Here is a 27401-nt window from a genome sequence, read left to right as displayed (position 1 = left end):
CAGTCTAGAATTTGGTTCCCATGCCACCTCAGGCCACCCTGCTTCACTGGACTGTCTTTTTAGTGGCTCCTCAGTGACCCATTGTTTTCTTAGTGCAAGTAGATAATTAGCATTCCTTGTGCACTGTCCTTTCATGCATTTCAAGATTGCCCTGCAGTCTTCTCCCAGCCTTCCATTCTTCAGGGCACCTGCCTTCATTTCCTCATAGTGCTGAATGCTCAGTCCCTCTTCATTTTCTGTGTACTTCATCTCTAGGACCCCAAATTAGTTTCATTGGCATTTGTCTGACAAAAAAATGAATGATTTATATAGAGCAGATACACAGTTTCATAATTTGCCAAGCCTCTCTCCATGTGTTACTGTTATTTGTATCTATTAGCACTCTTCAGCATTCAAGAAACCTGGTAACACTAAGATTTTAAAATTTAGTCTTTTATATTAGCAAGTATGTAATGAATAGCTCTACTTAGATGTTCCTAAGTCTGCATTTACTTTTTTTTTTGGTGGTATGTGGGCCTCTCACTGTTGTGGACTCTCCCGTTGTGGAGGACGTGCAGGCTCAGCGGCCATGGCTCCTGGGCCCAGCCGCTCCGCGGCTTGTGGGATCTTCCCGGACTGGGGCACGAATCCATGTCCCCTGCATCGGGAGGCGGACTCTCAACCACTGCGCCACCAGGGAAGCCCTGCATTTACTCTTTTTAAGGAAGGTCTGTCTGCAAGTTGCGTTTCTTAAATTCAGAAATGAACTTTCAAGAAAGGAGTGAAAATCAAAAATCCTGTAGTCACAGAAGCCTCATCTCTGGTAGAATTTGGGACTATCCTAATAGACTCTTTCGTTGTTTCTAAATCTTTATTAACAATGATGATAAATTTTGCTCAAAATCATCAGATATTCAGGAAGATAAGTTGGGTGATACCAAGTCAAAACCAAAAAGATGTTTCAGTGGTCCTTTCCCAGAAGTGTGTAACTTTTGCTTCCAGAGCTTTGGTGGAAATACTTTTCTTCCTTAAGTGTTGTTAAGATGTAAACATTAGATATTAAATAGTAGCTGTGCCTTGCAGTATCTCAGCTATTTAGAAGCTGTGTTAATAGTGTTTATTTTTATACTTCTTATAAGTACAAATTCATATTGTCCATTGTGGTGGGAAAAGAGTATAATTTGTCATAAAACCTAATTCAGCTCCCCTATTGCTATTTAATATCCTTGTAACCATGCATAACTAACCTGTTTACCCTTTTTGAATCTGAATTGCTCATTTTTAATAAAGTGCTACCTTCCTCACAGAGGTGAACGGTGGTGTGTTATGAAATAATACCTATGAAAGCCTTCTGTAAACTGCAATGCGATAACCCTGTATGTTAATGGTTTTACCATTGCCCACATGGGTAGTTTTAAGTGTAGATTTCACAAATGGAGGTTGGGGGAAGGAGTGGGAAGAGCCCATATTCTTTCTTGTAATATGGGCAGAACTGAAGTAGCATTATTTGGAAAAAAGATTTGGAAGATTAAGGATTCCAAGAAAAATGGAGGGCTTTAAAGTAAAGAAAAAACGAAAGAAAAGAAAAAAGCAAGTGGTTGGCAAATAGACCACAGCTATCCTCATCTTGGAAAACTGCTTTTTGCAGTAGTGCTGCTTTTAGATTTTCCCACCACTGTAGTTTGATGGTTCTCAAAAACTTACATTATCTAAGTCAGTTTCCAAATTATACAAATCTTATCCATTGTTGTCAGACTTTGGGTTAAAATAATATTTTACAACTCTGAGAGTAGTTCTCAGGAATTTCAGAAATTCTTTGAACTGTAAAATACCACAGTAATTAAGGTGTAGATTTACAGAGCTACAACCTAAATGGAAAAAACACTACACATTTGGGTACGAATAAATGCGGATCTGTTGCAAAATCAAATTGTTGCTTTTGGTCATGCCTAATAAAGTGCATGGTAATAGAAGAACTAGGATATTTTGAAAGATGACTGAGTTGATATAAAGCCTCTGTATCATATGGATCATAGTTAGAAGGAAAGTATTAGATTAATTGAATATTTTGTTTACCTATTTTTATATGTAAAACCTAGAGCCCAACATGCAATGCAACTTGTCTAAAATAACATTAAACGTCGTCTTTCTTTCCAGAGCTTTTACCCCAAATGTCTTTCACTAGGTAGTTTGTTTCTAGCCATCTAATTATTTCACACATCATTGTTTTTTCCTTTAAAAAGGGTACATTCTTTTTATGTACCCTTTTATTTTTTTAGGTATGTTGTCAACTATAAGTGATTTAAAGCAAGAAATAATTAACATATTTAAAACCTTTATATATATATATGTGTGTGTATATATATATATATATATATATATTTTTTTTTTTTTTTCCGGTACGCGGCCCTCTCACTGTTGTGGCCTCTCCCGTTGCAGAGCACAGGCTCCGGACGTGCAGGCTCAGCAGCCATGGCTCACGGGCCCAGCCGCTCTGCGGCATGTGGGATCTTCCTGGACCGGGGCACGAACCCGTGTCCCCTGCATCGGCAGGCGGACTCTCAACTACTGCGCCACCAGGGAAGCCCTATATATATTTTTTTTATTAGGAGGAAAAGCATAGTATAAATCCAACTTAATCTCTTTCCAGTTTGGAACATCTTCCTTTCACAGTTAGGAAAACTATTTTATTTGCTTTGTTAGAAAACTCACTTTTAGTCTTACCTTTAATCAGTGACATACCCCAAATAATTAAATTTGTTTCCTAATCTGGAAGTTTGGATTTGTCTCATCTCTCTCTGGTTTCTCCTTGGCTTCTGGTTTGTAAACCCCTTAGACCAGGAACCTGGTTTCTTGTCTGTTAATGTTTCTTGTATATAGAACTGTAAACTCTTCTGCACTGTGTAAGCATTGGTGGTTGTCATCTGCAGTGAATTATAGTCTTCGTTGGTCTCTAATCAGTTTAGGTATGGCTAACTCTTTCAGGCAGTCGGAGTTGGTTTTAAGGGAATGGGAGATAGAACCTACTGTTTGATTAGTGACTGAAGAAAAGCAGCCACGACACAAATAACTCAATAGATGATTGCCAGATCATTTCAGGTTTTTAAAGTACATGATGTTTTTTCTCTCCACCAAATTATCTTCCTAATTTTTTGGTTTAAGTTCTTGTTTAAATCGAGTTTTATCCACGTGATATGCCTGGAAGGGTGTTCAGGAAATTATATGCATGGCTCAGAATAAACTGAGTGGTGGTGGGAAGCTGAAGGTACAGACAATCTACAGAATGAATCATTTACGAGGAACTAATCAAGAATTAACTGCATCTAGAAGTGAGCAGGCTCACTAAAATATGCACATACTGTCTGTGCCATCAGTATGTTTGAGACGAGTAAGTGTAGTATTCCAATGTCACCATGGTCCCAGGGTGTTGAGAGCTCTGGTCACTTTGATTTTAGTTTCTTTCTGAAATTACAAGCTTTCCTGTGCCTGAGGGGAGAAACTATAATGGTAGTTTGGGATCTGGAAGTGTCCTCTGAACATTGATCTTTCTGTTTCGTATCACTTCAGCTTAGTTTGGATGAAGCTTTCTTTCTGTGAATTAGTTTATATGTGACTTGGTCAGAATTGCGTGATATGGAGCTAAGACTTAAAGTATAACATTTTCAGCTCGTGTTAGGTGAGGTGATTACCACTTAAACAGAACTAGGTTGACGTCTTCCTGAGATGTAGGTCTGTGACTAACTCTCCTCAGTCCATGAAAGTGTGGCCTCTGATATTTAGCCCCAGATTGAGAAATTCAAAATTCAAGGACATACGTGTTAATTCCCAGATCTGATGGCAGTTTTATAGATTGATTATGTAAAAAACCTGGCTTGGTGTTAGTAGCAAAACTGGTATCAGAAGGGGATTTCTTAGATTGGTTTACATCACGCTGTTTAAATCTGTCTAAAATGCTCATATATATTCTGGTGTAAGATTGCCTCATTCCCAGCGGGCAAAATTAATTCCTGTATAAATCTCAGCTGCATTTACTCATGTTTTTATGCTTAAATAATCCAGATGTTTAGGAATTTCTACCTAATTTTTGAATGGCTAATTAGAATGAGATGGCCCCATATCAGATGGTAGGGACTTGTACTGGATGCTAAGTTAAATAGAGAAATAATTCATTTGCACTTGGGACGTTCTTTGGTTTTTAATGAATTTCTCAGAAAAGGCAACCCTTTTGAGGTTTCTTTTTTTTTTTAACATCTTTATTGAAGTATAATTGCTTTACAATGTTGTGTTAGTTTCTGCTGTACAACAAAGTGAATCAGCTATATGTATACACATATCCCTATATCCCCTCCCTCTGTGTCTCCCTCCCACCCTCCCTATCCCACCCCTCTAGGTGGTCACAAAGCACCGAGCTGTTCTCCCTGTGCTGTGCCGCTGCTTCCCACTAGCTATCTATTTTACATTTGGTAGTGTATATATGTCCATGCCACTCTCTCACTTCGTCACAGCTTACCCTTCCCCCTCCCTGTGTCCTCAAGTCTATTCTCTACGTCTGCGTCTTTATTCTTGAGGTAAGTTTCTCTTCTACCATATTGAGCATTTGTAATACTGATGTTCTGTGTTTTTCAGGATTGGGACAGCTGCACTGGCGGTCCAGGTTGTGGGCAGTAACTGGCCCAAGCCCCACTATACTTTGCTGATTACGGGCCTGTGCCGCTTCCAGATCGTACAGGTCATAAAAGAGAAGCCATATCCTGTTGCCAAAGTGGAACAGCTGGACTGGCTGGAGGAGTTTCCCAACACCTGTAAGACTAGGGAGGAGCTAGGAGAACTATCGGAACAGTTTTACAAATATGCAGTACAAGTGAGTTGCTTTTAGTTTTTCCTTAAAACCCTCTTCTGTTTCTTTGTTGCCCTAAGATGTGATGAATTTGTTGAGTGGTGAAGTTTTCGGGCAGTATATGTTTAAATGATTTCTCAGTATATTATAGTACATTGATTTCAAACTGCTTTTGTCTGGGATTGTACCTAAATCATTCTAGGACATACTAGCCAACCCTTCCTAAACTTTTTCCAAAGAGTATTTCTGGAGTTTTCCTTATAATTTCCAGTGTCTCCAAGCCAGGTAGTTATTAAACCTAAATAATCTTAAACATTAAAATACTGTACAGAAGCTATTTGTCACTAGACTATCTAGGCATCAAATTATATGTTATGTTGGTTCAGAAGTCAGGATCACACTGTGAGTGGTATGGAAGATTAAGCCCATGGTTTCAAGTATGGCTCAAACCTTGATCCTCTAGAATTCTGGGAGGGAAGCACACATTAGGCGTGCATAGGCAGGTGTTCATAGCCTATGGTATTTGTACCTGATGTGGCATTTGAAGCTACACATTGCTAGTGTGGTGAACAACAATAGAAAAATAGAAAATTTGGCACTACAGCTGCTGTGGGGGCTGAAAGAGACTTCAGTTTGAGAACCAGAGTAAGTGAATGTACTGTTCAGGAGTGAAGAAAATAGAGTGGAAAATAGAATTTGTCTTCCTTTTCCTGAGTAATCCTCCCTGAGTCTCCGTTCTTATGTTGGACATAGCTTTATAGCTTCTTTCTCTTGTTCTTTACTTCTCTCCACTATCAATCAACAACAAAAATTTAAATATGTAAAGATTCTGTAATGACATTAAAGGGATTTTTAGAGAGAAACATCACCACTATTTACTGCCATCATGCATCCAATTTTATTTTTGCTTGTCTTCTTGTCTTGGTTCCTATTCAGTCTTATGTTTTGTTTTCTTATCTATATCTAACTTTCGTATTAAGTACTTTTATGAATTCCATTGAGTTGGGATATCATAATTTTATCATTTCTCTTCTTAGACATCAGGATTGTTTCCAGCTAATGCTTTTCTTCCATCCCCTCTACATCTTCTTCTACAGCCCTCAGCAGTAGACTTCTTCAGGAGCTTTCAGTTTCCTTCTAGCTGCTTCTCTTTGTCACCCACCTATTCATTAATCCTTTCTAAAGAAGCTTTGGGTATGCCTCTCCCCTGAGTAGAAGACTTTAACGGCTCTAGGGTAAAGTTCACATTTCTTGGTATAACGTTAAGGCCCTTCGCAACTCTAGTTACTTCCATTTATACCCAGAGTTCTAGCCACACTGTATGTCAGAGAGCTTCACATCTTGTTATTTCATGTCTCTGTGATTTTACCTTCTGTTCTGTCTGCTAAGAGTGCTTCTCCTCTGAATTTTCAGACTTGACTTATGCTTTCCCAACTCCTATAGGCTGTTAGTGCTCCTTTGCATGCGTATCCACAATCGCTTAAACATCCCTTTTAATATAATGCTTATCACGCTGTATTGAAATTTGTCTTGTAGGTCTCTTTTCCCTACCAAACTTGAATTCATCCCTGCTTTAACCATGTTACACTGAGCCCTTTATTGTGTCTGACAGATAGTTTGTACTCAATAAGTACTTGGAGAATGAAGTACTGTTTTAACAGTACTTGAAATACTGTTTTATTTTCTTAGAATGACTTTAGGAGAAAGAGTTTTCCAATTTTATTATCTACTTCTCCCACCTGGACAGCGTCATCATAATTATGCTTTAATTCTTTTGACTCTAGGCAGGTAACAGATAGGTTCCAAAGTTACAGTGCTTTTAGAGAGGTTTGCTTATTTCTGGCATATGAAATCTCATTAGAGTGACTGTATGAGGATTTGGTACATCATCTGTGTTAGTCAGTGTGGTGTTAAGTTAGTTTTGCTGTGTTAAGTACTCCAAAATCTCAGTCACATAGCGTGACAAAGGTGTATTTCTCACTCACACTTCATGCCCCAAACCAGCGAGTGTGGTGATCTAGCAATTAGAGTCACCTCGGGACCCCAGTGGGTTGGAGATTCATTTCAAAACGTGCTTCCGTTATTGCTGAGGAAGGAAAAGGAAATGTGGCAGAGCTCTCAGTGGCTTTTGATGCTTCTGCCCAGAAGGAACTGTCACTTCCCCTCATGTTTCATGGTTCAAGGCAGGACCCATAGCCATGTACATCTGTATTCAAAGGTGAGATAGAGCAGCCCTACCATGAGGTGAAAAGGAAAGGGAAACTTTGTCAGTAGCCCCAGTGACTATCACAGTTACTGAAAGGTTGCCTTGAGCTTAATCTGTCTTAACTCCAGGCTATACCCTGGAAGTTGTTTTTTAAAAAATCATTCAGTCAGTGCTCAGATTCTAGTTAATCCAGTGTTCTTCTGAAAAACAGTATTTCAGCTACCGATTGGTTAATATAATAGCATCAACCATGTTAAATTTCCAGAATTTGACAATTACACTGATTGTGTAAGAGAATGCCTTGGTTCTTAAGAACAAGGGTCATGATGTCTGTGATTTACTGTAAAACATTCAGCAGTAATAGTGTGTGTGTGTGTGTGTGTGTGTGTGTGTGTGTGTGTGTGTGTATAGAGTTGGGGAGAGAGAAAGCAGATGTAACAAAATGTTAACAATTGGTGAATTTAGGGGAAGGATATTAGGGGAAGGAGTTTCTTGTACTATTGCAATTTTTCTATAAATTTTAATTTTTTTTCCAAAGTAAAATAAAATCACAAATTTACAAAGCCTTTTATAAACATTAGTATTATCCACTTTTTTCTTTTTTTTTTTTTTTTTTTGCGGTATGCGGGCCTCTCACTGTTGTGGCCTCTCCCGTTGCGGAGCACAGGCTCTGGACGCACAGGTTCAGCGGCCATGGCTCACGGGCCCAGCCGTTCCGCGGCATGTGGGATCTTTCCGGACCGGGGCACGAACCCGTGTCCCCGGCATTGGCAGGCGGACTCTTAACCACTGCGCCATCAGGGAAGCCCTTATCCACTTTCTGAACCATTTTTGCTTTTCATTCTGATTGACATTTTAAAAGTACTTCTCTTTTCCTCTGAGTCCTGTAAAAATGCCTGAACGCTAATAATCAGTGATTTTTCAGAAACAAAGACTTTCCCTGAGGCCAAAACATTAAACCTCTATGACAATTTGATTTTTTAAATTCACAAATAATGCCATATTTCATTAAAAAGACTTTTTTTTCCCTTGTAGTTGGTTGAAATGTTGGATATGTCTGTCCCCGCAGTTGCTAAATTGAGACGTCTTTTAGATAGTCTTCCGAGGGAAGCTTTACCAGACATTCTGACATCAATTATCCGAACAAGCAACAAAGAGAAGCTCCAGGTAACAGTGTTCCACTCTGAATGCCACGTTGCTTTGTCACTTCCTGTTGAGATCTAGATAGTAAGTTTTGACTTTCAGGTAAGATACTGGAGACTCAAGTAGTTAAGATGCTTTTACGAGGCTTAAGTTGACTTTTACAGTGATTGCTTTACATTTTTGTATACTTAGGCAGTTCTTGTATTTGCATTATCAGTACTGGTAGTCTGTCAATTTGTGGAAAAAGTTAAAGCTAGAATAATAAAAAAGCTAAATATTTAATTTAACTTAAATATATAAATATGCTTTGTCTCACTACTGTTTTTTTTTTTTTTACGGTACGCGGGCCTCTCACTGTTGCGGCCTCTCCCGTTGCGGAGTACAGGCTCCAGACGCGCAGGCTCAGCGGCCATGGCTCACGGGCCTAGCCGCTCCGCGGCATGTGGGATCCTCCCAGACTGGGGCACAAACCCGTGTCCCCTGCATCGGCAGGCGGACTCTCAACCACTATGCCACCAGGGAAGCCCATGTCTCACTACTTTTAAAAGTGTGGAGCTGTGACCTTTCCCTTGTGTATAGGCCTGCTTTTTTAGAATTCTTCAGGTTTCTTACGTTAACCACCCCTATGATGCGATATTTATGATTTTTTATGATTTTCAGGTTTTTTTTATTTAAAGTGAAATGAGTTTCTAAGATACTTGAAAAATAATCCAAGTGCAGACTCTTAGATTTGAATGTCTTTCCTGCAAACTATAAAAGTTTTCTTGCACATTTATTTTTGTAGCACTTTTAAGCAGTCTGCTTTATTGAATCTTCGTAGAACATTAAAGTTAGTTTTCATTGAAACAACCCTCCTTATTTATTAAATAAATCCCCAGTTTATTTAATACTTCAGTCTAACAATTATACTAGCAAGTGCAACTAATGCAGACAGGCTGGGTTTAAACACAAGAATTCGGTTCAGCTGGTAGGAGCAGAGAAGGCAGGAGCTCTAGAGAGTGACCTGGCTGTAGGCTTAGCAAGGGTATTTTACTGAAGGACCAGAGAGTATTAGTCACTCAGACAAATTGTTAGTGGAGGTTGGTTAAAAGTGCTCCTAGTCTCTTGTGTATGTAAAAATTTAATATTTTGAACCTAAAGTTTGTATAGACCTAATATGTAGACTGGGCTTTAAGAGAATAATTCCCAGAAAGAGTTGACATAAAATGTGTTTTGTTCTTGCTCTTGGAACAATACATAAGGCTTCATCTTTAAATGGAAACTCAAGGTATTTTTATTCTTGTGTTTTTTTTTTTTTTTTTTTTTTTTTGCGGTACGCGGGCCTCTCACTGCTGTGGCCTCTCCCATCGAGGAGCACAGGCTCCGGACGCGCAGGCTCAGCGGCCATGGCTCACGGGCCCAGCCGCTCCGCAGCATGTGGGGTCTTCCCGGACCAGGGCACGAACCTGTTTCCCCTGCATTGGCAGGTGGACTCTCAACCACTGTGCCACCAGGGAAGCCCTATTCTTGTTTTTTTTAGGATTCTGATATTTGTGTCAGATTACCTTGCTGATAATTTGGTTGTGTTAACCATAGTGTAGCTGTGAATATTGATAGAATTGTCTTTTCTACTCAATTTAAGTCATGAGTCTTGACTGCCTTGTTTTTGGAGCATGTGTTTCTGAGAGAGAGATGCTATACATTTCCTCAGATTTTAGATGCTGTGAGTCTGGAGGAACGGTTCAAGATGACCATACCACTGCTTGTCAGACAAATCGAAGGCCTGAAATTACTTCAGAAAACCAGAAAACACAAGCAAGATGATGATAAGCGGGTAAATGCTTCTTTTAATCCATTTCTTCAGGTTCCTAGTTGTTTTTGTGTGATGTGAGATTCAGGGTTTTTTTTTTTTTTTTGAAGAAAATACATGGGGGAATAAATAAAGAAAGGAACAAGAAGAAACAAGTTCATTGTCTCTTACACTCAAGTTACTGATACAATTTTGAATTTTAGTTTGTTTCCCCCTGCTACTTCTCCTTGTCTGGATCTTTTTTTTTTCCTTTTAAGCATGTAGACATTTTCTCATTTTTTGTTTTTGTTTTGGTAATCATTGAAAGGGATAGTTTACTAAGCCATTTTTCTTTCTGCCAAACATTGTGTGATGTTTTCAGTATTTTAAAAATTGGCAAATAACCACGATGAGTGTCTTTGAGTATGACTTTTTTTCATTGTATACAGTATTAAGAACATACCACAGAATTGTTTCCTAAAAGGACTGTGTCAGTGTGTTGTGCCATAATTTGGCTTTCTTAAAAATTTAATTGTTTTTACTTTTTAAAGTTTTTTGGCTGACTTTTTTTTTTTAACTTATAAAAGTTTTTTGTTTTAACTTATAAAAGTTTCAATTTTCATATATAAACTGTTAGTCTTTTCCCTTCTTCTAAGCTTAGAGTCCTCTATCCTCCCGGGATTTGATAATATCCACTTTCCTTTTAGTTTTCCTTTTGTTGATTTTTAAAAAGTATTTAACTTTTTAACCTATATGTATTTTATTTTGCCCTGTTAATAAGGTAACGATAGCAGTTATATTTTTTCCCTTTTTATTTGACCTAACACCATTATCAAATAATCCTTCACTTCTCTATTGATTTGTGTATTTGTATGGAAGATGCGATCTGTCTGAAGACTACTTTGAGCTGTTGGTTTTACTGTTGTTATGTGTGGGCAGAGTTAGGATCAGGAAAACATATTTGATGTGGACAAGAGTGATGATGGTTCTAAGAAGGCTGTTGGAGAACCAGAAGGCTGTTGGAGATTCAGTGGAAGGTTGAGAATAATGTTACAGATTTGATGGTCATCAGCACAGAAGCGTTCCTCCATTGAAGAGAAGACATTGTGGAGACAGAAGAGCAGACGGGAAGGATTCCTCCCTGGTGGGACTAAAGAAGGAGCAGGAAAGTAGGCTGAGAATGAGAGAGATGGGAGTAGCTCATCTGGTGGTTGGTGTTCTAGAATATCATGCCATTGAAAGCAAACACCAGAAATCTGCTTGAGATCAGATCAACTCAGTTATTTATTTTGTGCAAAAGGACAAGCCAGTGTACACTCTGCATTGGGAGACAGAAAACTTACAGCTTGCTAGCAACTAATATTACCATTGCTTAAAAAGAAAGTTGCTCCAGAAAATTATCAAACAAGCAACTGTTACTTGAAAATGTAGGAATCAGAGGACAATTTTTGGAGTTTGCCTAAAACTGTCTCCTTGCCTATTCCCCGAAGAGTTCAAAGTTCTCTTTTAGCGGCTGGGGAAAAATTGCATAAAACAGTACTTTTGTCTCAGCAATGAAATAATTGATGTGCTTTTATAAAATCTCACTTAAATATTTTATTTTTAGCTTTTCATACTTTAAAATATTTTATTAATTTTGTTTGCTAATGACTTAATGCGAGAATAAAAGTATGTATTTAATATTTCTGTTTTTATAAAATAACTTTTTTTTTACTGTTTTATGTTTTTAACTTTATATATTTGAATGTATTAAATAGGTAATTTCATAGGTTAAAAAATAAATTCCGAGACATTTAAATTCAATACCATTGCTTCTCGGCCTTTTGGCTAAGATCAAGTGTAAATTCAATACCAGTATACCATTTTGCTCCAGTAATGGCTAGAGTTGATTCATGATATTAATGAGTTGAGAATTTCAAAAGAGCAGGTAGTTTTAAAATATGATAGAGAGTCATGGAGAAAGAGAACTTAAATAAGACCATTTGACTTGGCAAAGGAGAATGTTGTTGGATTTCAAAGAACGATTTCAGCACAATGGAGACAAAAACCAAAGTACAAAGTACAAATTACTAAGTAATTGGTAGGAAGGGGGAAGTGGTGGTTAAAGCCTCTTGTTGGAAAAGCAGAATATCACAAGGGAATTAAATAATGTGTAACTGGAAGGGACCGGAGGTAAGATAAAATATTTTGAAAGGAGGAGGACTTTTCTGTCTGTTGACGACAAACAGAATAGAAGCAATGGTGGAAAGATTAAAGATGTTAGAGAGAAACTTTGTAGTGTAGGGGGCAAAATGGAATTTATTCAGTTGCCAAATGGTTAAGTGGTCATAAGTTTATCAAGAAAATAGTGGCTGCAGTAGTAGCTCAAGAAAAGACAATTCTTAGATGTTTTAATTATTTCTAGTAGCCAGTTCCTTGCTTTTTTTTTTTTTTTTGTCTCATGCTGGTAGTGTTAGCATATATGGAAGAATCATGTCCACCTTATCTTGGTCTGCTTTTTAAATCCTGCTCCCTCCATATGTGCATGTGCGTCCTACTTTTTCTGAACTTTAGTTCCTAAAGATTTAGACTCTAGCCATAAAAATGTATATGTCTAGCTGGATACTTCGTTTCCAATTTATTTTGACATGTGGTTTTACTTCTCTACTTTATGCTTTAGGTTATAGCAATACGCCCTATCAGGAGGATTACACACATCCCAGGTACTTTAGAAGATGAGGATGAGGATGAAGACAATGATGACATTGTCATGCTAGAGAAAAAAATACGAACATCCAGTATGCCAGACCAGGCCCACAAAGTCTGCGTCAAAGAGATAAAAAGGTAAATTGTAGAAGCTGTTCGTTCACTAGTATTTTCATTTTGCTTATTAACGTTAAAAATTGTTGCTCATGGAAATGAATCTGCCAATTTGCATTACAAAGCTGAGTCATTTGTTTCATATTCTTTGATCTTTCTCCTTTTCTTAAGTTTAGTATAGTCATGGACCACTCTATTCATCTTACCTTTCCGTTGTCAACTGTTATATTTCTTATCTTTATGGCTTTCCTAATTCTCAGGTTATAGCTGTGATCTGTGGCGTGCTTTTTCCTCTTCATTCTTCCACCAGAATCTGATTCTCAAAATGTTCTTAATACTCCTGAATCAACACCACTTTCACTAGTCTTTTCCTCAAATGCTGAGTATAAATGATACAACTCTTCCACCTACTGTATGCTATCAAACATGACCACTATTGCAACTGCCTTTTCATAGTCTTTTTTTTAAATAAATCCTTATTGGAGTATAATTGCTTCACAATACTGTGTTAGTTTCTGTTGTACAACAAAGTGAATCAGCCATATGCATACACAAGTCCCCCCATCCCCTCCCTCTTGAGCCCCCCTCCCATCCTCCCTATCCCACCCCTCTAGGTCATCACAAAGCACCGAGCTGATCTCCCTGTGCTGTGATGCTGCTTCCCACCAGCCAACTATTTTACGTTCGGTAGTGTATGTATGTCGATGCTACTCTCACTTCACCCCAGGTTCCCTCTCCCACCCTGTGTCCTCAGGTCCATTCTCTATGTCTACCTCTTTATTCCTGCCCTGCAACTAGGCTCATCAGTACCATTTTTTTAGATTTCATATATATGCGTTAGCATAAGGTATTTGTTTTTCTCTTTCTCACTTACTTCACTCCGTATGATAGACACTAGGTCCATCCATCTCAGTACAAATAACTCAATTTTATTGTTTCATTTTATGGCTGAGTAATATTCCATTGTATATATGTGCCACATCTTCTTTATCCATTCATCTGTCGATGGACATTTAGGTTGGTTCCATGTCCTAGCTATTGTAGATAGTGCTGCAGTGAATATTGTGGTACATGTGTCTTTTTGAGTTATGGTTTTCTCAGGGTATATGCCCAGTAGTGGGATTGCTGGGTCATATGGTAGTTCTATTTTTAGTTTTTTAAGGAACCTCCATACTGTTTTCCATAGTGGTTGTATCAGTTTACACTCCCACCAACAGTGCAGAAGGGTTCCCTTTTCACCACACCCTTTCCAGCATTTATTGTTTCTAGATTTTTTGATGATGGCCATTCTGGCTGGTGTGAGGTGACACCTCATTGTAGTTTTGATTTGCATTTCTCTAATAATTAGTGATGTTGAGCATCTTTTCATGTGCCTCTTGGCCATCTGTGTCTTCTTTGGTAAAATGTCTATTTAGGTCTTCTGCCCATTTTTTAACTGGATTGTTTGTTTTTTTGATATTGAGCTCCATGAGCTGTTTGTAGATTTTGGAGATTAATCCTTTGTCTGTTTCATTTGGAAATATTTTCTCCCATTCTGAGGGTTGTCTTTTTGTCTTGTTTATAGTTTCCTTTGCTGTGCAAAAGCTTTTAAGTTTATGTCCCATTTGTTTATTTCTGTTTTTATTTCTGTTACTCTAGGAGGTGAGTCAAAAAAGATCTTGCTGTGGTTTATGTCGAAGAGTGTTTTTCCTGTTTTCCTGTAAGAGTTTTATAGTGTCTGGTCTTACATTTAAGTCTTTAATCCATTTGGAGTATATTTTTGTGTATGGTGTTAGGTAGTATTCCTTTTCACAGTCTTAAGACCATATTTTGGGCTTCCCTGGTGGCGCAGTGGTTAAGAATACGCCTGCCAATGCAGGGGACACAGGTCCGAGCCCTGGTCTGGGAAGATCCCACATGCCGCGGAGCAACTAAGCCCGTGCGCCACAACTACTGAGCCTGTGCTCTAGAGCCTGTGAGCCACAACTGCTGAAGCCCGTGCGCCTAGAGCCTGTGCTCCGCAACAAGAGAAGCCACCACAGTGAGAAGCGCACACACCGCACCATAACAAAGAGTAGCCCCGGCTCACCACAACTAGAGAGAGCCCACTCGCAGCAATGAAGGCCCAATGCAGCCAAAAACAAAGACCATATTTTCTTAGAAATAATGTTTATTCAGTTACTATTTTCTTCCTTAGATTATAAACTCTAGAGGGTAGGGACTGTCACTTTCTCTTTGTACAAGATGAAGTACAGGGGAACCTTGATGACAGGATAGGGTACATGGATTGATTACATTTTCTGGATAATCTCAGGGTTAAATAGAAAACCCATTTTTCCTTTCCATACTTGAAACGTTGTAACTATATTGCATTTTCTTTTATGAGTGAATTGTAATCAACCTAACTGATTGCTCGGTAACTGAAGGTTTGACTTCTGAGGTTCACAGTTAAGAATATAAATGTTGTTGAGGCATATTTTATATCGACTCTGATATTAGTTAATAAATGCGGAACATCTGTTGTGTGCAGAACACCTTATTACGCACTGCATATATTTTGGAAGTTGCATTTTTTTATTAAATATCTGGTGAGCTGACTTCATCTCTGATACAAAACAATATGTAATTATTGTATTATGCATGATTAGGCACTTAAGTAAATCATGGGTGAGTGTGACTTAGACCCTCCCTGTGAGATACTGATACTGATAAGGCCATATTTCAAGGATAGAATCACATATAGTGTTCCCCACCAGTTTGCAAGTATCTGTTTAAAACAAAATAATCATTTTATTAACTAGATTTTTAAAACTTTTTTCAGATTTGTTTAGCCAAAAATGCATGATATATCTGGCCATGAAAGGGAGATATACTTGGTTTTTCTGTTTTACAGAATTTTTCTGTGTTCTTGAACAGATTTGCTATGTATTCTTTCCACACAGGCTCAAAAAAATGCCTCAGTCGATGCCAGAATATGCTCTGACTAGAAATTATTTAGAACTTATGGTGGAACTTCCCTGGAACAAAAGTACAACTGGTGAGCAAACAAAGTAACACCTTTTTTTGCGGTCTGATTGTCACTCAGGAAGCTCAAGCAAATTCTGTTGAAATACTCCCCATTGACTTCCTGTTATAGTAGTTCATGATGTAAACTATTTAGAGACCAAACTTGTGTCATGTAGGTTTTAGGATGAAAAGGAAAAGAAGGTGCTTCATGGAAGTACCTTTCGCCTAATTTTGGAGAAAGTAAGATTTTCTGTAATTGGTGAAATATGTGTTTCTCAATACCAATAGTCAGACAATAAACTTTTATATTTATGTGCTCTTTGTCAGGAACATAGGAAAACAAAACAGTTTTGAGGTAGTTGGCAGTAAGTGCCAACTCAGTACTAGAGACAGTACATCTTTTATGTTTTCTAAAGGAAATAATTACATATAAAGGCAGGATAACAGTGGAACAGTTTTACCATTTGGAAGTTTGTTTTTCTCCCACTAGAACTTATTTAAAGAGTTTAAATTCTTTTCATCTCTCTATCCTTCAGTAGAATTTTTCTACCTATCAGGAGCATTTTATACCAGTTTTCTTATGTATTTGTTATGTATTTTCTCTTGGGGTAAGAAATATACTCAATCGTCTTTCAGAATCTTCAGAATCATTTTATTTGAATTTATGTCTGTTATTGGACACTCTTTTGTCAAGTTTACATACAAGGTTTGTTGAGTTCAGCAGGGGGTTGATTGCCTGAACTACTTTTGGCATAAGTATAGCTGTATGGTTGACTTTTGAAAATTGAACAGATATATTATCCTGGCTAATAAAACTCTTACATTTAAAACAATGCTAGAAATTTTGAAGCATTAGCCCTAAAACGCACGTTTATGCCCCACATGAGGTATGATATACATACTAGATTTCAGGATGTTGAATTTTTAATATTAAAAAATACTTTTCTAAAAAAAAATACTTTTCGGTTAATCTACAGAGGACCATGCTGTCTGGTATTGAGCATTCAAAAAAATTATTTTTGTCTCAAAGAGGGCCCAGAATGAAGCATATTTGTGTTAAGTTAACTATGCTGGGGCAGTGTTAAGGTTAAAACAACCCTATATTAATTAGTTTTTTTTTGATAGGCTCACTTAACACATTAATGTGTGTGGCTAAAATTTTATATATAAATGGAATGATATAGTATGTGCCCCCCCCTTTTATTGGTTCCGTCACTCAGCATAATTATTTTAAAGCTCATCCATGTTACTGCATATATCAGTAGTTGATTTATCCATTTACCTGTTGTTGGACATGTAGGTTGTTTCTAGGTTTTTGGCAACTGTATATACAGCTGCTGTGGACTATGTCGGTAAATTTATTTCTTAATTTATTTCATGTTTACATTCATGACAGAATATTGCCCTCTAGTTGACGGTGTTTTACCAGAAAAACTGAAGCTGAATTTCTTAGTTTCATTCTTAATTCAAAATTTTCTAGAAATGCCATAGTAAGATAAATGCAGGGGAGCATGCATTCCCATTGAATTAGCCCCTAGTTGTCACTTGGTCAGTTTGAGTTCTGATGTCTGTCTGGATCTAGCTGGGCTGTTAGGAAATACATTTTGGTTCAGATCGTCTTCAGTTAACTCCTCACTCTCCATTGCCTACTTTTAAGTGAAGTGGTCCTATTCTGTGAGATTTGGAGAGGGTCCTGCTCCCTGTTAGTTTAGACCTGGGAAAGAAAGTTACATTTAAACTTTACATGTTTGGGCTTCCCTGGTGGCGCAGTGGTTGAGAGTCCGCCTGCCGATGCAGGGGACACGGGTTTGTGCCCCGGTCCGGGAAGATCCCACGTGCCGCGGAGCGGCTGGGCCTGTGAGCCATGGCCGCTGAGCCTGCGCGTCCGGAGCCTGTGCTCCACAACGGGAGAGGGCCACAACAGTGAGAGGCCTACTACAGCAAAAAAAAAAAAAAAAAAAAAAGTAAGCTTTACATGTTTAACTGCTCTGATTTCATTTCATCTGTGTGAAATGAAACATCTTCCATTTTGGTGTGTGTTTGATAGGTATTTTTTTGTGTCATTGATGGAGTGGTAGTAATTTCCAAACCCTGTTATTTTCTCTGTTGACAGTAGGGCTAGCGCACAATGTGAAGCAGCACATCTAGGTAACTTGGTAACACCAGGGGTCTTGTTTTGAAATTTTGGTGTTCTTTTGGTAATGTTTTTCTGTGCTTCAGGATTTATTTTAACTAATGACTTAAGAGAAATGCAGGGTGTATATAGTATAATGGCCTGAGAATATTAAAATTGCAGGTTTTATTATTTGCTATTAGTAGCCTAGTAAATTGCTCTTGGCTTCCTCCCCTTCCCACTTGTCCTATTTGTAAAGTGAAATTAATTAGTAGCTAGGAATTTTTGTCAGGTTCATACAATGTAATTGTGGAGAGTTGAGGGCAAAATGTTTATTTGAATGCAGAGTGCTAGCTCCCATTCTTCACTGAAATAGCCAAGAAAATATGAAAACAAGGCAAAGCTTTTTTTTTTTTCCTTTACAGCTCAGAGAGTTTCTGCTGGATGTGGTCAGCATTAGAGACACATAGCACTCATGTACCCATCACGAAAACACTTCTCATTGTTCATCATTTCAGTGGAGAACTGAAGATGGGTAAATTGTGGTACAGAAGTAGTCATGTTGAGCTTCTAAACCAGTACTATATAGACTTAGGTCTAAATAGTTATGAGTAAGATCATAAAACTGTGAAAATGTCTTTCATAATTCTTGTAAAGGGAAGCTTACCTAAGTAGAGATTATCAAAAGCAGAAAGGAAAGCAGAGAGGAACGAGTTGGAGGAAATAAGTTTGTTGATTTTCCATCTTGAATGGAGGGAGCCAGTAGATGCCATTTCAATCTTCTAATTGTAAATAGAAAAATATATGTTCATGTAAGTTTTAAATTTTTTATGTTTAATCACAGGTATTATTCATAATAGGAAACACACATTCTGAATCATTAAAAATAATATTCAGAAAAGATACATCCTGTATAGAAAAGATATACAACAGTACGTAACATGGAAATTATCTTTCCTTAAAAGTTTGAAAGAACTTTTAAAATTGTCTTTACGTGGCATATTAGAAGAAATTCCTTCACTATTTTCATTTTTTCCTAAAGTACATAGAAGTCTATTCTTAGTTTACTAAATGTTAATTAGGAATGGATGTTGCGTACAACAAGTGCCTTTTTAGGTACAAAATGACATTTTGATGGAAGGTGTTTCTCCTTGGACATGATGATATAATAAATATGTTGATAACTGAATATTGAACCATCTTTGCATAACTAAAATAAATCCCACTGGGACTTAGTAGATTACTCTTTGAATAGATTTGATTTACAAGCATTTTAATATTTAGAGCTGTGCAAAATGGAATTGGTCTGAAGTGTTTTTGTTTGTTTGTTTGTTTACTATGGTAGGTTTTAGTGTTAGGGTTAGCATCATGAAACAGGAAACTTTCCACATTTCATTTATTCATATATTCATTGGTTGGCTTCTGAAGCCAGGAAAGGGAAAGAAATTTTATTCTTTCCTTTCCAAATCACTCAGCCAGGACTCTGACTAAAATGAATAGTACTATAATTAAATTACATACATTACAGCTTACCTGGGTTTTTGTAGACTAGCTTGGGAACCAAACTACCATTTAAGGCATTTTTTTTTTCTTGTAGGAAAAATGTATAACGGGTTCCAAATAACTGATTGAAAGAGTGGACTTGTGTGTGTTTTTCTCTCTTCCATTTTCTTCTTCACTGTCAGTATTGTGGCTGTGGATTATCCTCTAGCTGCCACCCAGCTGATGAATTCCTTTTGGCTTCCATGACCTAGTGTTTAATCTGTGATTATTTCAGAGCCTGAAGCACATCAGTAAACCTAATGAAAGCTTGGCTCTAGAAACAGGGCCTAATTCATAGATTTCTGGTGAGACTTTAATGGATAGAACTTAGGCAGTTCTTTATGTCTTAATTTTTTTTTTGACTTAATTTTCTTTTTGACCCAGCCCTTCTGTTTTAGAAGATTAGCTGAAGGAAATAATTACAGATATATGTGGAGATTTAGTTACAGGGATGCACAGTGAAGCATGCTTTATAACTGTAAAGATTTGTGGATAACCTAAATGCTCAGCAATAGGGAATTAGTTAAATGAGTGTGGATAATTAAGTAATGGAATAATATGTACCCACTAAACTGTTACTGAACAATACATTTGACACTGAAAGATGTCTGTAATAAGTGAAAAAACATTTTACAAAACTTGAAGACCCATATAATCTTAGTTTGAAAAATAGGTATGTAAGCGTGTGTGCACGCATACACACACACACTCACCCCCTCACACACGGAATCTGGAATAATACGTACTGAAGTGAAGGTAGTGATGTTCTCTAGGGGAGAAATGAAATTATGGGTGACTATTTCCTTCTCCTTTTATTAGTGTCATAGGGTTTTCTGGAATGAGCATATATAACTAATTGTAATAAGAAAAAAACACTTAAAAAAAAAAGAACAAATGCCAGCACAAATAGAATATGTAGAAATTATGTCTCCATAGAAATGTGTATCTAGAAAATCATTCCAAATGAAATGAGTATTAACTCCTTGAGTTTTTAATTATGTAGTGTCTACTATTTCTGTAAGTACTAAATCTTTTTAAGCAAGAAAACCAAGTCCGGGTCTCCCTGAAGACTCATTTAGAAGAAACCAAGCCTGTTCTTGTCACATCTTTTTTCAAAAAACTATTTTGACTCTTACCAGCCTGGAAAGGAGTTCTCCCATTGAAAAATTCCACATGCTCAGATTGTTTCTGTTGGGTTGCTTGACAGACCGTCTGGACATTCGAGCAGCTCGGATTCTTCTGGATAATGACCATTATGCCATGGAAAAATTGAAGAAAAGAGTGCTGGAATACTTGGCTGTCAGACAGCTGAAAAACAACCTGAAGGGCCCCATTCTGTGCTTTGTCGGCCCTCCTGGCGTTGGTAAAACAAGCGTGGGAAGATCAGTGGCCAAGACTCTGGGCCGAGAGTTCCACAGGATCGCACTTGGAGGCGTGTGTGATCAGTCTGACATTCGAGGACATAGGTAGAATACTTCTCGGTTTAATCTCTGATTTCCTTCCTTTTCATTTGTCTAGAGCCACCCCCCCCTCCCCAGCACCACCAAAAGCCAAGGCATAATGTATATCTTTTTCTTAAAGGCCTCTTTGTGTTACCTTGAATGGAAAGGACATTTATGGTACTTCCCTGCTAGTCTAAAGCCTCTACCGTCAGGGTATACCCAAACTAACCTTGATGTCTGTGTGACGGTGGATGTGGGGCTGGGGTGGTGTCTGTGCCTCAGCTTTCCTGGAATCTCATTTGAATGCAATTATAAATTAGTTATAATTAAATATTATATTTTTATATTTATTTTGGCCCAATAGCATTTCATAAATAATGACCCATAGAGTTTAAGGAATAAGTGCAATAGCAGGCAAGTAGGAGGAGGTAAGAAATCTTTGATAACAAATTTATTATGTTTGCATTTTAAACTTTCTTTCAAGGAGGCTGGGTTGCAGTGTGAGTATGAATAATAAGGAGAAAAGATAATAAAGGCTTTGCATTTTTGATACCCTTTCTATAAAAATACATTAAACTGTAAGAACTGTGTCTCTGATTAATCTGACATTATTAGAATGAGATTTGCATGTTATGTTCGTTGTTTTGTTCTCAGTGGCTCATATCGGAAGATGCTTTGGGAAAGCATGAACCTCTGTTTCATAGTTGCAAGTTGTGAGAAAACATACCTATAGCTTATGTGTTAAGGAACATTTAAAAATGTAGAACATTTAAAAATGTAGAAATTATGAACTGATAAAAAGAATATGATGTTGTATACCTGAGACTAATATAATGTAATATGTCAATTATATCTCAGTTAAAACAATTTTTTTAAAAGAAGGCATGTAACTTTGAGTAGAAAGTAATTAAACTGAAGATAAAACTTCTAACCTCAAGATCATAAACTCAATCTTAAAGTTGTAAAAGCATTGCAGGTTATAAGTGGGGGCTTTGGCAGGCAGGCCAGTGCAAGCAGTGAACAACTGCCAGTGGCCAAGGGTAATTTAAATGCATATTTACAGTTTGGTGAATATGGATTAAACTTGGATTGTGGGGAAAAGAAAAGAATACGATGCTTTTATAACATCTTATTTTCCATTTGCCTTATTCGTGGAATCCTTAGGCAGGGATGGGGAACTATTTCAGAAACTTTTTCATGAAAAATGGTTCTTTTTATTCTCTTTTATTTGCTTATTTACAATTCTTACGCATTGAAGAAAAAGCATTCCAAGATTTTAGTAAATAAGCAATGAGGACTGCAAATTAGGTCAGGGAATTGATTTGGGTCAGTTTTTCTGGCAATTTCAAATCATGTTTTTGTTGCCTAGACTTTCTTATTCTCACATGTGCCACTAGAGGCTGTAGTTTGCTTTTGTAAAGAAATTGGCATCGTGGACCCATCCTGGAGAAGCTAGATCTAGGACCTAAATCTTCTGATTTATGCTACAGAGCTTTAGGGAGGTGTTCTGCATGCAAGAGACTTGATTCCTGCACTCAGAGTTGTCTTAGTTTATTTCTTCCTTTTATTATCTGTGGCACAGTATTGTGTGATATTTGATGGAATTTAGAGAGTGAGTTTGTGGAGTTACTGTCATGTGAAATCAATGTCATGGGCACATGACATGTAGGTATTTGTCCTTATTTCTTCCTACCTTGGTGTTGATTATTCAGTAAGGCTTGGAGAGTGCTTAGTGCCCAGCACACCCTGAGCATTCAATAAGAATTAGCTTTCATTATTATTTTAATTCTCAGTTCTCAGGAGGACAAGTTTAGATTTATAAGCTTCAATATGACTTTTTATAAAATTCAATCTGATTCTTAAATTGTACCTAAAATATCCTGTTTTGGGCATTATTATTTAATTTATGTGGCAGAATTGTGGAAAATGTTTTTTTATGATGCCTGCTGGTAGGCAGTATGTAATGTCATAATCCCTCCCACTTCTTATGAGCATTGTTGGGTTTAAACAGATCTCTGTTTTCAATCTTTACTGAAACTGATAGACCTAAAATTTGTTCTCTTTTTTTCAAGTGAGTATCCTTTCCTGTGTGTGACTATTGTTAAGAGGATTGAACCTAAAGAAAATGAGAATTTATTTTCTTTATGAGTCTTTTGTGAAAGGAGCTTGTGTATTTTCCTAAAATATGTGTAAATATAAGCTTTTTAGAAATGTGTGGGGCTTCCCTGGTGGCGCAGTGGTTGAGAGTCCGCCTGCCGATGCAGGGGATGCGGGTTCATGCCCCGGTCCAGGAAGATCCCACATGACACGGAGCAACTAGGCCCGTGAGCCATAGCCGCTGAGCCTGCGCGTCCGGAGCCTGTGGTCTGCAACGGGAGAGGCCACAACAGTGAGGGACCCGCGTACCGCAAAAAAAAAAAAAAAAAAAAAGAAATGTGTGGTGCGAATTGAGGTTATGATTGTTGCCAAATAAAAGGTTTGTGGGTTTGTCTATGACTCATTCTACTAAGCCTGATTTTTGATACACCTTGCTGGTAAGCATGTACTCACTAGCCATCCCTGTACCAGATGTTTCACTAAACACTAGAGCCATCTGCCCTTGTGCTACTGGGGACTTACTACCCAGCTACCCACTAAATTATCAAAGCCTGGTGAAAATTTCTGTTTGAAAACCTGTTTGGAAGCAGGTGGAGCGTGGGGTGTGGTGGTTTAGGGGAGGGGGTTGAGAGCAGAGTATGCGCTTGTGTCAGAGTTGTGGGTTGGAGGAGGTGATAGGAGGGGAGAGAACGGCAGAGGATTATAGCACAGCCACGGGGTGGAGTGTGTGGGCATTTGGGAACACCCAGGTCTTGGCATTTAAGTACCGGTCACATGCCCACAAGTAGAGTTCATGCAGAGTTTTGTTTTTCCCCAGCTTGTGAGTAGGCACCACTGTTCTGCAGCCTTAAAATAGCCAAGGAAAAACAGAGCTGCGTTCTGTTATCTTCCTTGCTTATTCTCGATTCTGTCACTCACTTTCCCCATTTTCCCATGCATGGAGCTCCAGCCTTTTGGTAGAAGTACCTGTTTATGTGGAGTAAGGTGCTAATAAGTTAGGAATTTATTTTTAAAACAACCTAAGATATGTCTTTTAGAGTTAAAACGATAATGAGGTGAAAGATGGGGAAGAAAAAAAAAGACTTGGTTTACATTTAAATCTTAAACTGGGAAAATATAGTGATCTGACTAAATATTGGCCCATTGTTTTGGTTCATATTATTTTAAGTGGATTAGAGGAAGAATAGTCATGTTTATGCTCCATATTAACTAATGCATTTTTTTCAATTTAACGTTTCTCATTATCTCCATTGGGATTTTTCTGTCTACTTTTATAAGCCATAGAATCTCTCTTCCCATCTATCAGTTTTTATGACTTACATTTTTATATTTAAATATTATATTTAAATAATTTAAATCAGTTCATAGACATTAAGTATAAAGTGACTTCTTTTAGGATGAAGTTTTTTGAAATCATGTTTCTATAACGATCTTTTTTCATTAGCTGTTCCTCAGTGAAATATACTACTGTTGCGATATTTCTCAAGTTATTGTTGAGAGTAACTGGAAGTCACTGACCAGCTGTTTGTTCAGATGATAAAGTTCTATCATTGTAAGGAATTCTTGGCTCAATTCTTAAACAAGATGAGAAGAAAAATGAACTTTTCTTTCCACATTGATAAATTTTCATATGTAACCTGAAATAATGATGTTTTAAATAAATTTGCTGTTTCATTATTAGGGAAAAATACCTGAAGCAGCAAGCCTTTAAAATATTTTTAGCATGGTATGCCAGACATGTTACGGTTTGCTCACTAGCCTCCTTTATAACCTATATTTGTATGCAGCTCTTCTTTTTTTTTTTTTTTGCGGTACGCGGGCCTCTCACTGCCGTGACCTCTCCCGTTGCGGAGCACAGGCTCCGGACGCGCAGGCTCAGCTGCCATGGCTCATGGGCCCAGCCGCTCCGCGGCATGTGGGATCTTCCCGGACCGGGGCACGAACCTGCGTGCCCTGCATCGGCAGGCGGACTCTCAACCACTGCGCCACCAGGGAAGCCCTGCAGCTCTTCTTTGCCTCCGAAAAACTTTCAGGTTATCTTGAGGCCCCAGCCCAAGACTTCCTCCATTAAGATAAGTGCAGTCAGTGATGATCCTATTCTCCTCTGAACTGACTACATACTGTCTATTGTGCTCTTCAGTGATCAAATAATACAGGCCTCTGGCATTTCTAATATATTCCTATAGAGGTAAAACATAGATATATTAAAAGTAGGAGCTCTGTAGGGTAGGCGTTTTCACATGTCTTATACTCCTCTGTATCAGTCTGTGCTGCCAAGCACAGTGCCAAACGTGGTAAGTGCTCTCTAAGTGCTGCGTGAGTTCAAGTAGGATTAAAACGTGTTGGAAGTCATGCAGTCCTTTAGATGAGCACATCCATGCAAATGATTTAGGAATGACTGCTGTAAGAACAATTTGATTTGTTTAGACATGCTATATTAAAGACTATTTTTAGTTCCTTAAAGACTTTTTCTTTTTTAAAAAGAAATCATTAGGATCTCTTTTAGGTTTATTGCTTTTGCCAACTTGAGAGGTATATATGTACACCCTTGGTAGAAAATTAGAAAAATAAAAGGAAAAAAATTCTCATGTTTTTCTACCATACAAAGGTAATCACCTTTAACATTTTATTTCCTGCCCAACTTTTCATTGGGCAGCTTTTGCCATTTTTTTTAAAGCAACAGAATTATCCTACCCTTTCCACTTAGCATTGTAACATAAACTTTTTATATTACAAATTGTTTGTAAATATCACTTTAATAGTTTGTGTTATAGCCCATAAGAGCTCCTTAATTGGATAGGCATGAAAAAATTGATGGTAAATGCCTGCTTTTCTCCCTCTCTACATGCTGGAAAAGAGGTGAGTAAAACACCCCTTATTCCTGACATTTATCCTGATATCCTTGGCAGTGACAGAATGACCAGCTTCTTGGATTACATTAGATTTGAATATATCTAGGGATGATGCAGAGTAGTAAAATAGTTGGTTACCATAGAGCTGTAAATAGATGATATTGTAATTTTGTGTAGTTGTTTTTTGAAGTATAACAAGACTACTTTTTGGAAAATTAAAAATGCTGATCTTGTAAATTAAAATTTTGAACTGTATAGACACTTTTGTTTTTGTGTATCTTATACACTAGTTGAATTGTCCTGATAAACCTGTGAACTGCCTGTAATAATTATACTTATGAATCCATATGTTATTTAGTTCACTTGTGTACTTTAAGAAAAACTCCTAGGTAATTACGTATTCAGGCTGAATAATAAGTAATTAAAATGATACATTCTTTGCAGACTTTCCTATATTGTGCTACATTGCTTTCTAGATGTTGTATCACAAGGAAGAACATAGAAAAGACAGTATTTTGCCCTCAAAAAAGTTATAGTTTGTAAAAGAATACTAGTTTCATTTATTTCCTACTTAATGTAGTTTCTCAGGATATTTTGGTATGCTAATTTGTTCTTTTAAGTGTTTGTGTTTGTTGAGTGATGTTGAAAGAGAACATTTTCATTTGTGTGTTGCTACATTTTTCACCGTCGGATTCATATTCCAAAGATTTATTCAAAGTTTATTCTGTAACTTCAGTTAGTGAATTGCCTGTTACGCATACTTTGTGGCAAAAGACAAGCACATTATAGATATTTTCAGTAGCTTACAGGCTCTGATAATAGTTGTCTTGGTTTGACATCTAGACTAGTGGTACACATTTGAGGATGTCACCTGTGATTAAGGAACTCTGGAGGCATTGAGCACACTTGTTGCTGTTGTAACTGAGCAAAGGGCTCGTTTGCTCACAGCACAGAAAGCTGAGCTCTGACAGTGGGTTTGTAGCAAAGGAAGGGTTTATTGCAGGGTGCCAAGCAAACGCATGGGAGACAAACCCCAGATCCAATTCCAGTTGATCTTTGACTGAGGGTTTTTTTAAAAGGCAAAGAACAAAAAGGCTGGGGTTAATTATCATCTTGTGACATTTCCTAATCATAGTTTCAGGAGTCAGGATGTCTCTGGTTTACAATTCTCTGGCCAGGTAGTCCCTGGCTCATCTTGCCCTGGAGAAATAACCTGAGTTTGTATGTTAATGATAAGATCTATAACAGTGATTTCAGTACATTAACAATGTTATTGACAACAGCAATTTCAGTCATCCGACTCTGGTTGACCAGTGTTGGCAGGATTGAGGTCAGAGGGGATAAGAAAAGGAGTAAAGTTTTGGATAGAGAGATTAATCATAAACTCGGTAAGAGAACTTGGTTTGGGGGGCTTGGTTTCACTATGAAAAGACATTTATAAGAGTTGCTTCTGGAACTTACCTGGTGGCGCAGTAGTTAAGAATCTGTCTGCCAATGCAGGGGACATGGGTTCGAGCCCTGGTCTGGGAAGATACCACATGCATAGCAGAGCAACTAAGCCCGTGCACCACAACTACTGAGCTACTGAAGCCCGCGTGCCTAGGGCCCATCCTCCGCAAAATGAGAAGCCCACGCACC

At 37.7% G+C, this 27401-nt stretch overlaps 1 protein-coding gene across 3 annotated transcripts in view; it reads left to right on the top strand.

Annotated features, from left to right (window-relative positions):
• Positions 1–27401, top strand: part of LONP2 (lon peptidase 2, peroxisomal) — a 102281-nt gene that overhangs the window by 3020 nt on the left and 71860 nt on the right. The window contains exons 2-7 of one of the 3 annotated variants that reach the window (XM_004311607.4): positions 4606–4840; positions 8058–8189; positions 9856–9978; positions 12593–12756; positions 15654–15748; positions 20580–20838. In XM_004311607.4, coding sequence (XP_004311655.1) covers positions 4606–4840; positions 8058–8189; positions 9856–9978; positions 12593–12756; positions 15654–15748; positions 20580–20838 — 1008 coding nt within the window. The remainder of the gene's footprint in view (positions 1–4605; positions 4841–8057; positions 8190–9855; positions 9979–12592; positions 12757–15653; positions 15749–20579; positions 20839–27401) is intronic. The other 2 variants (XM_073795648.1, XM_019932467.3) reach the window with 2 other exon arrangements.

This window comes from Tursiops truncatus, chromosome 19 (genome assembly GCF_011762595.2).
Source record: "Tursiops truncatus isolate mTurTru1 chromosome 19, mTurTru1.mat.Y, whole genome shotgun sequence".
NCBI classification, from domain to species: Eukaryota; Metazoa; Chordata; class Mammalia; order Artiodactyla; family Delphinidae; genus Tursiops; species Tursiops truncatus.
The sequence above is the reverse complement of the archived record's forward strand: the minus strand, read 5'-3'. Positions and strand labels throughout refer to the sequence as shown.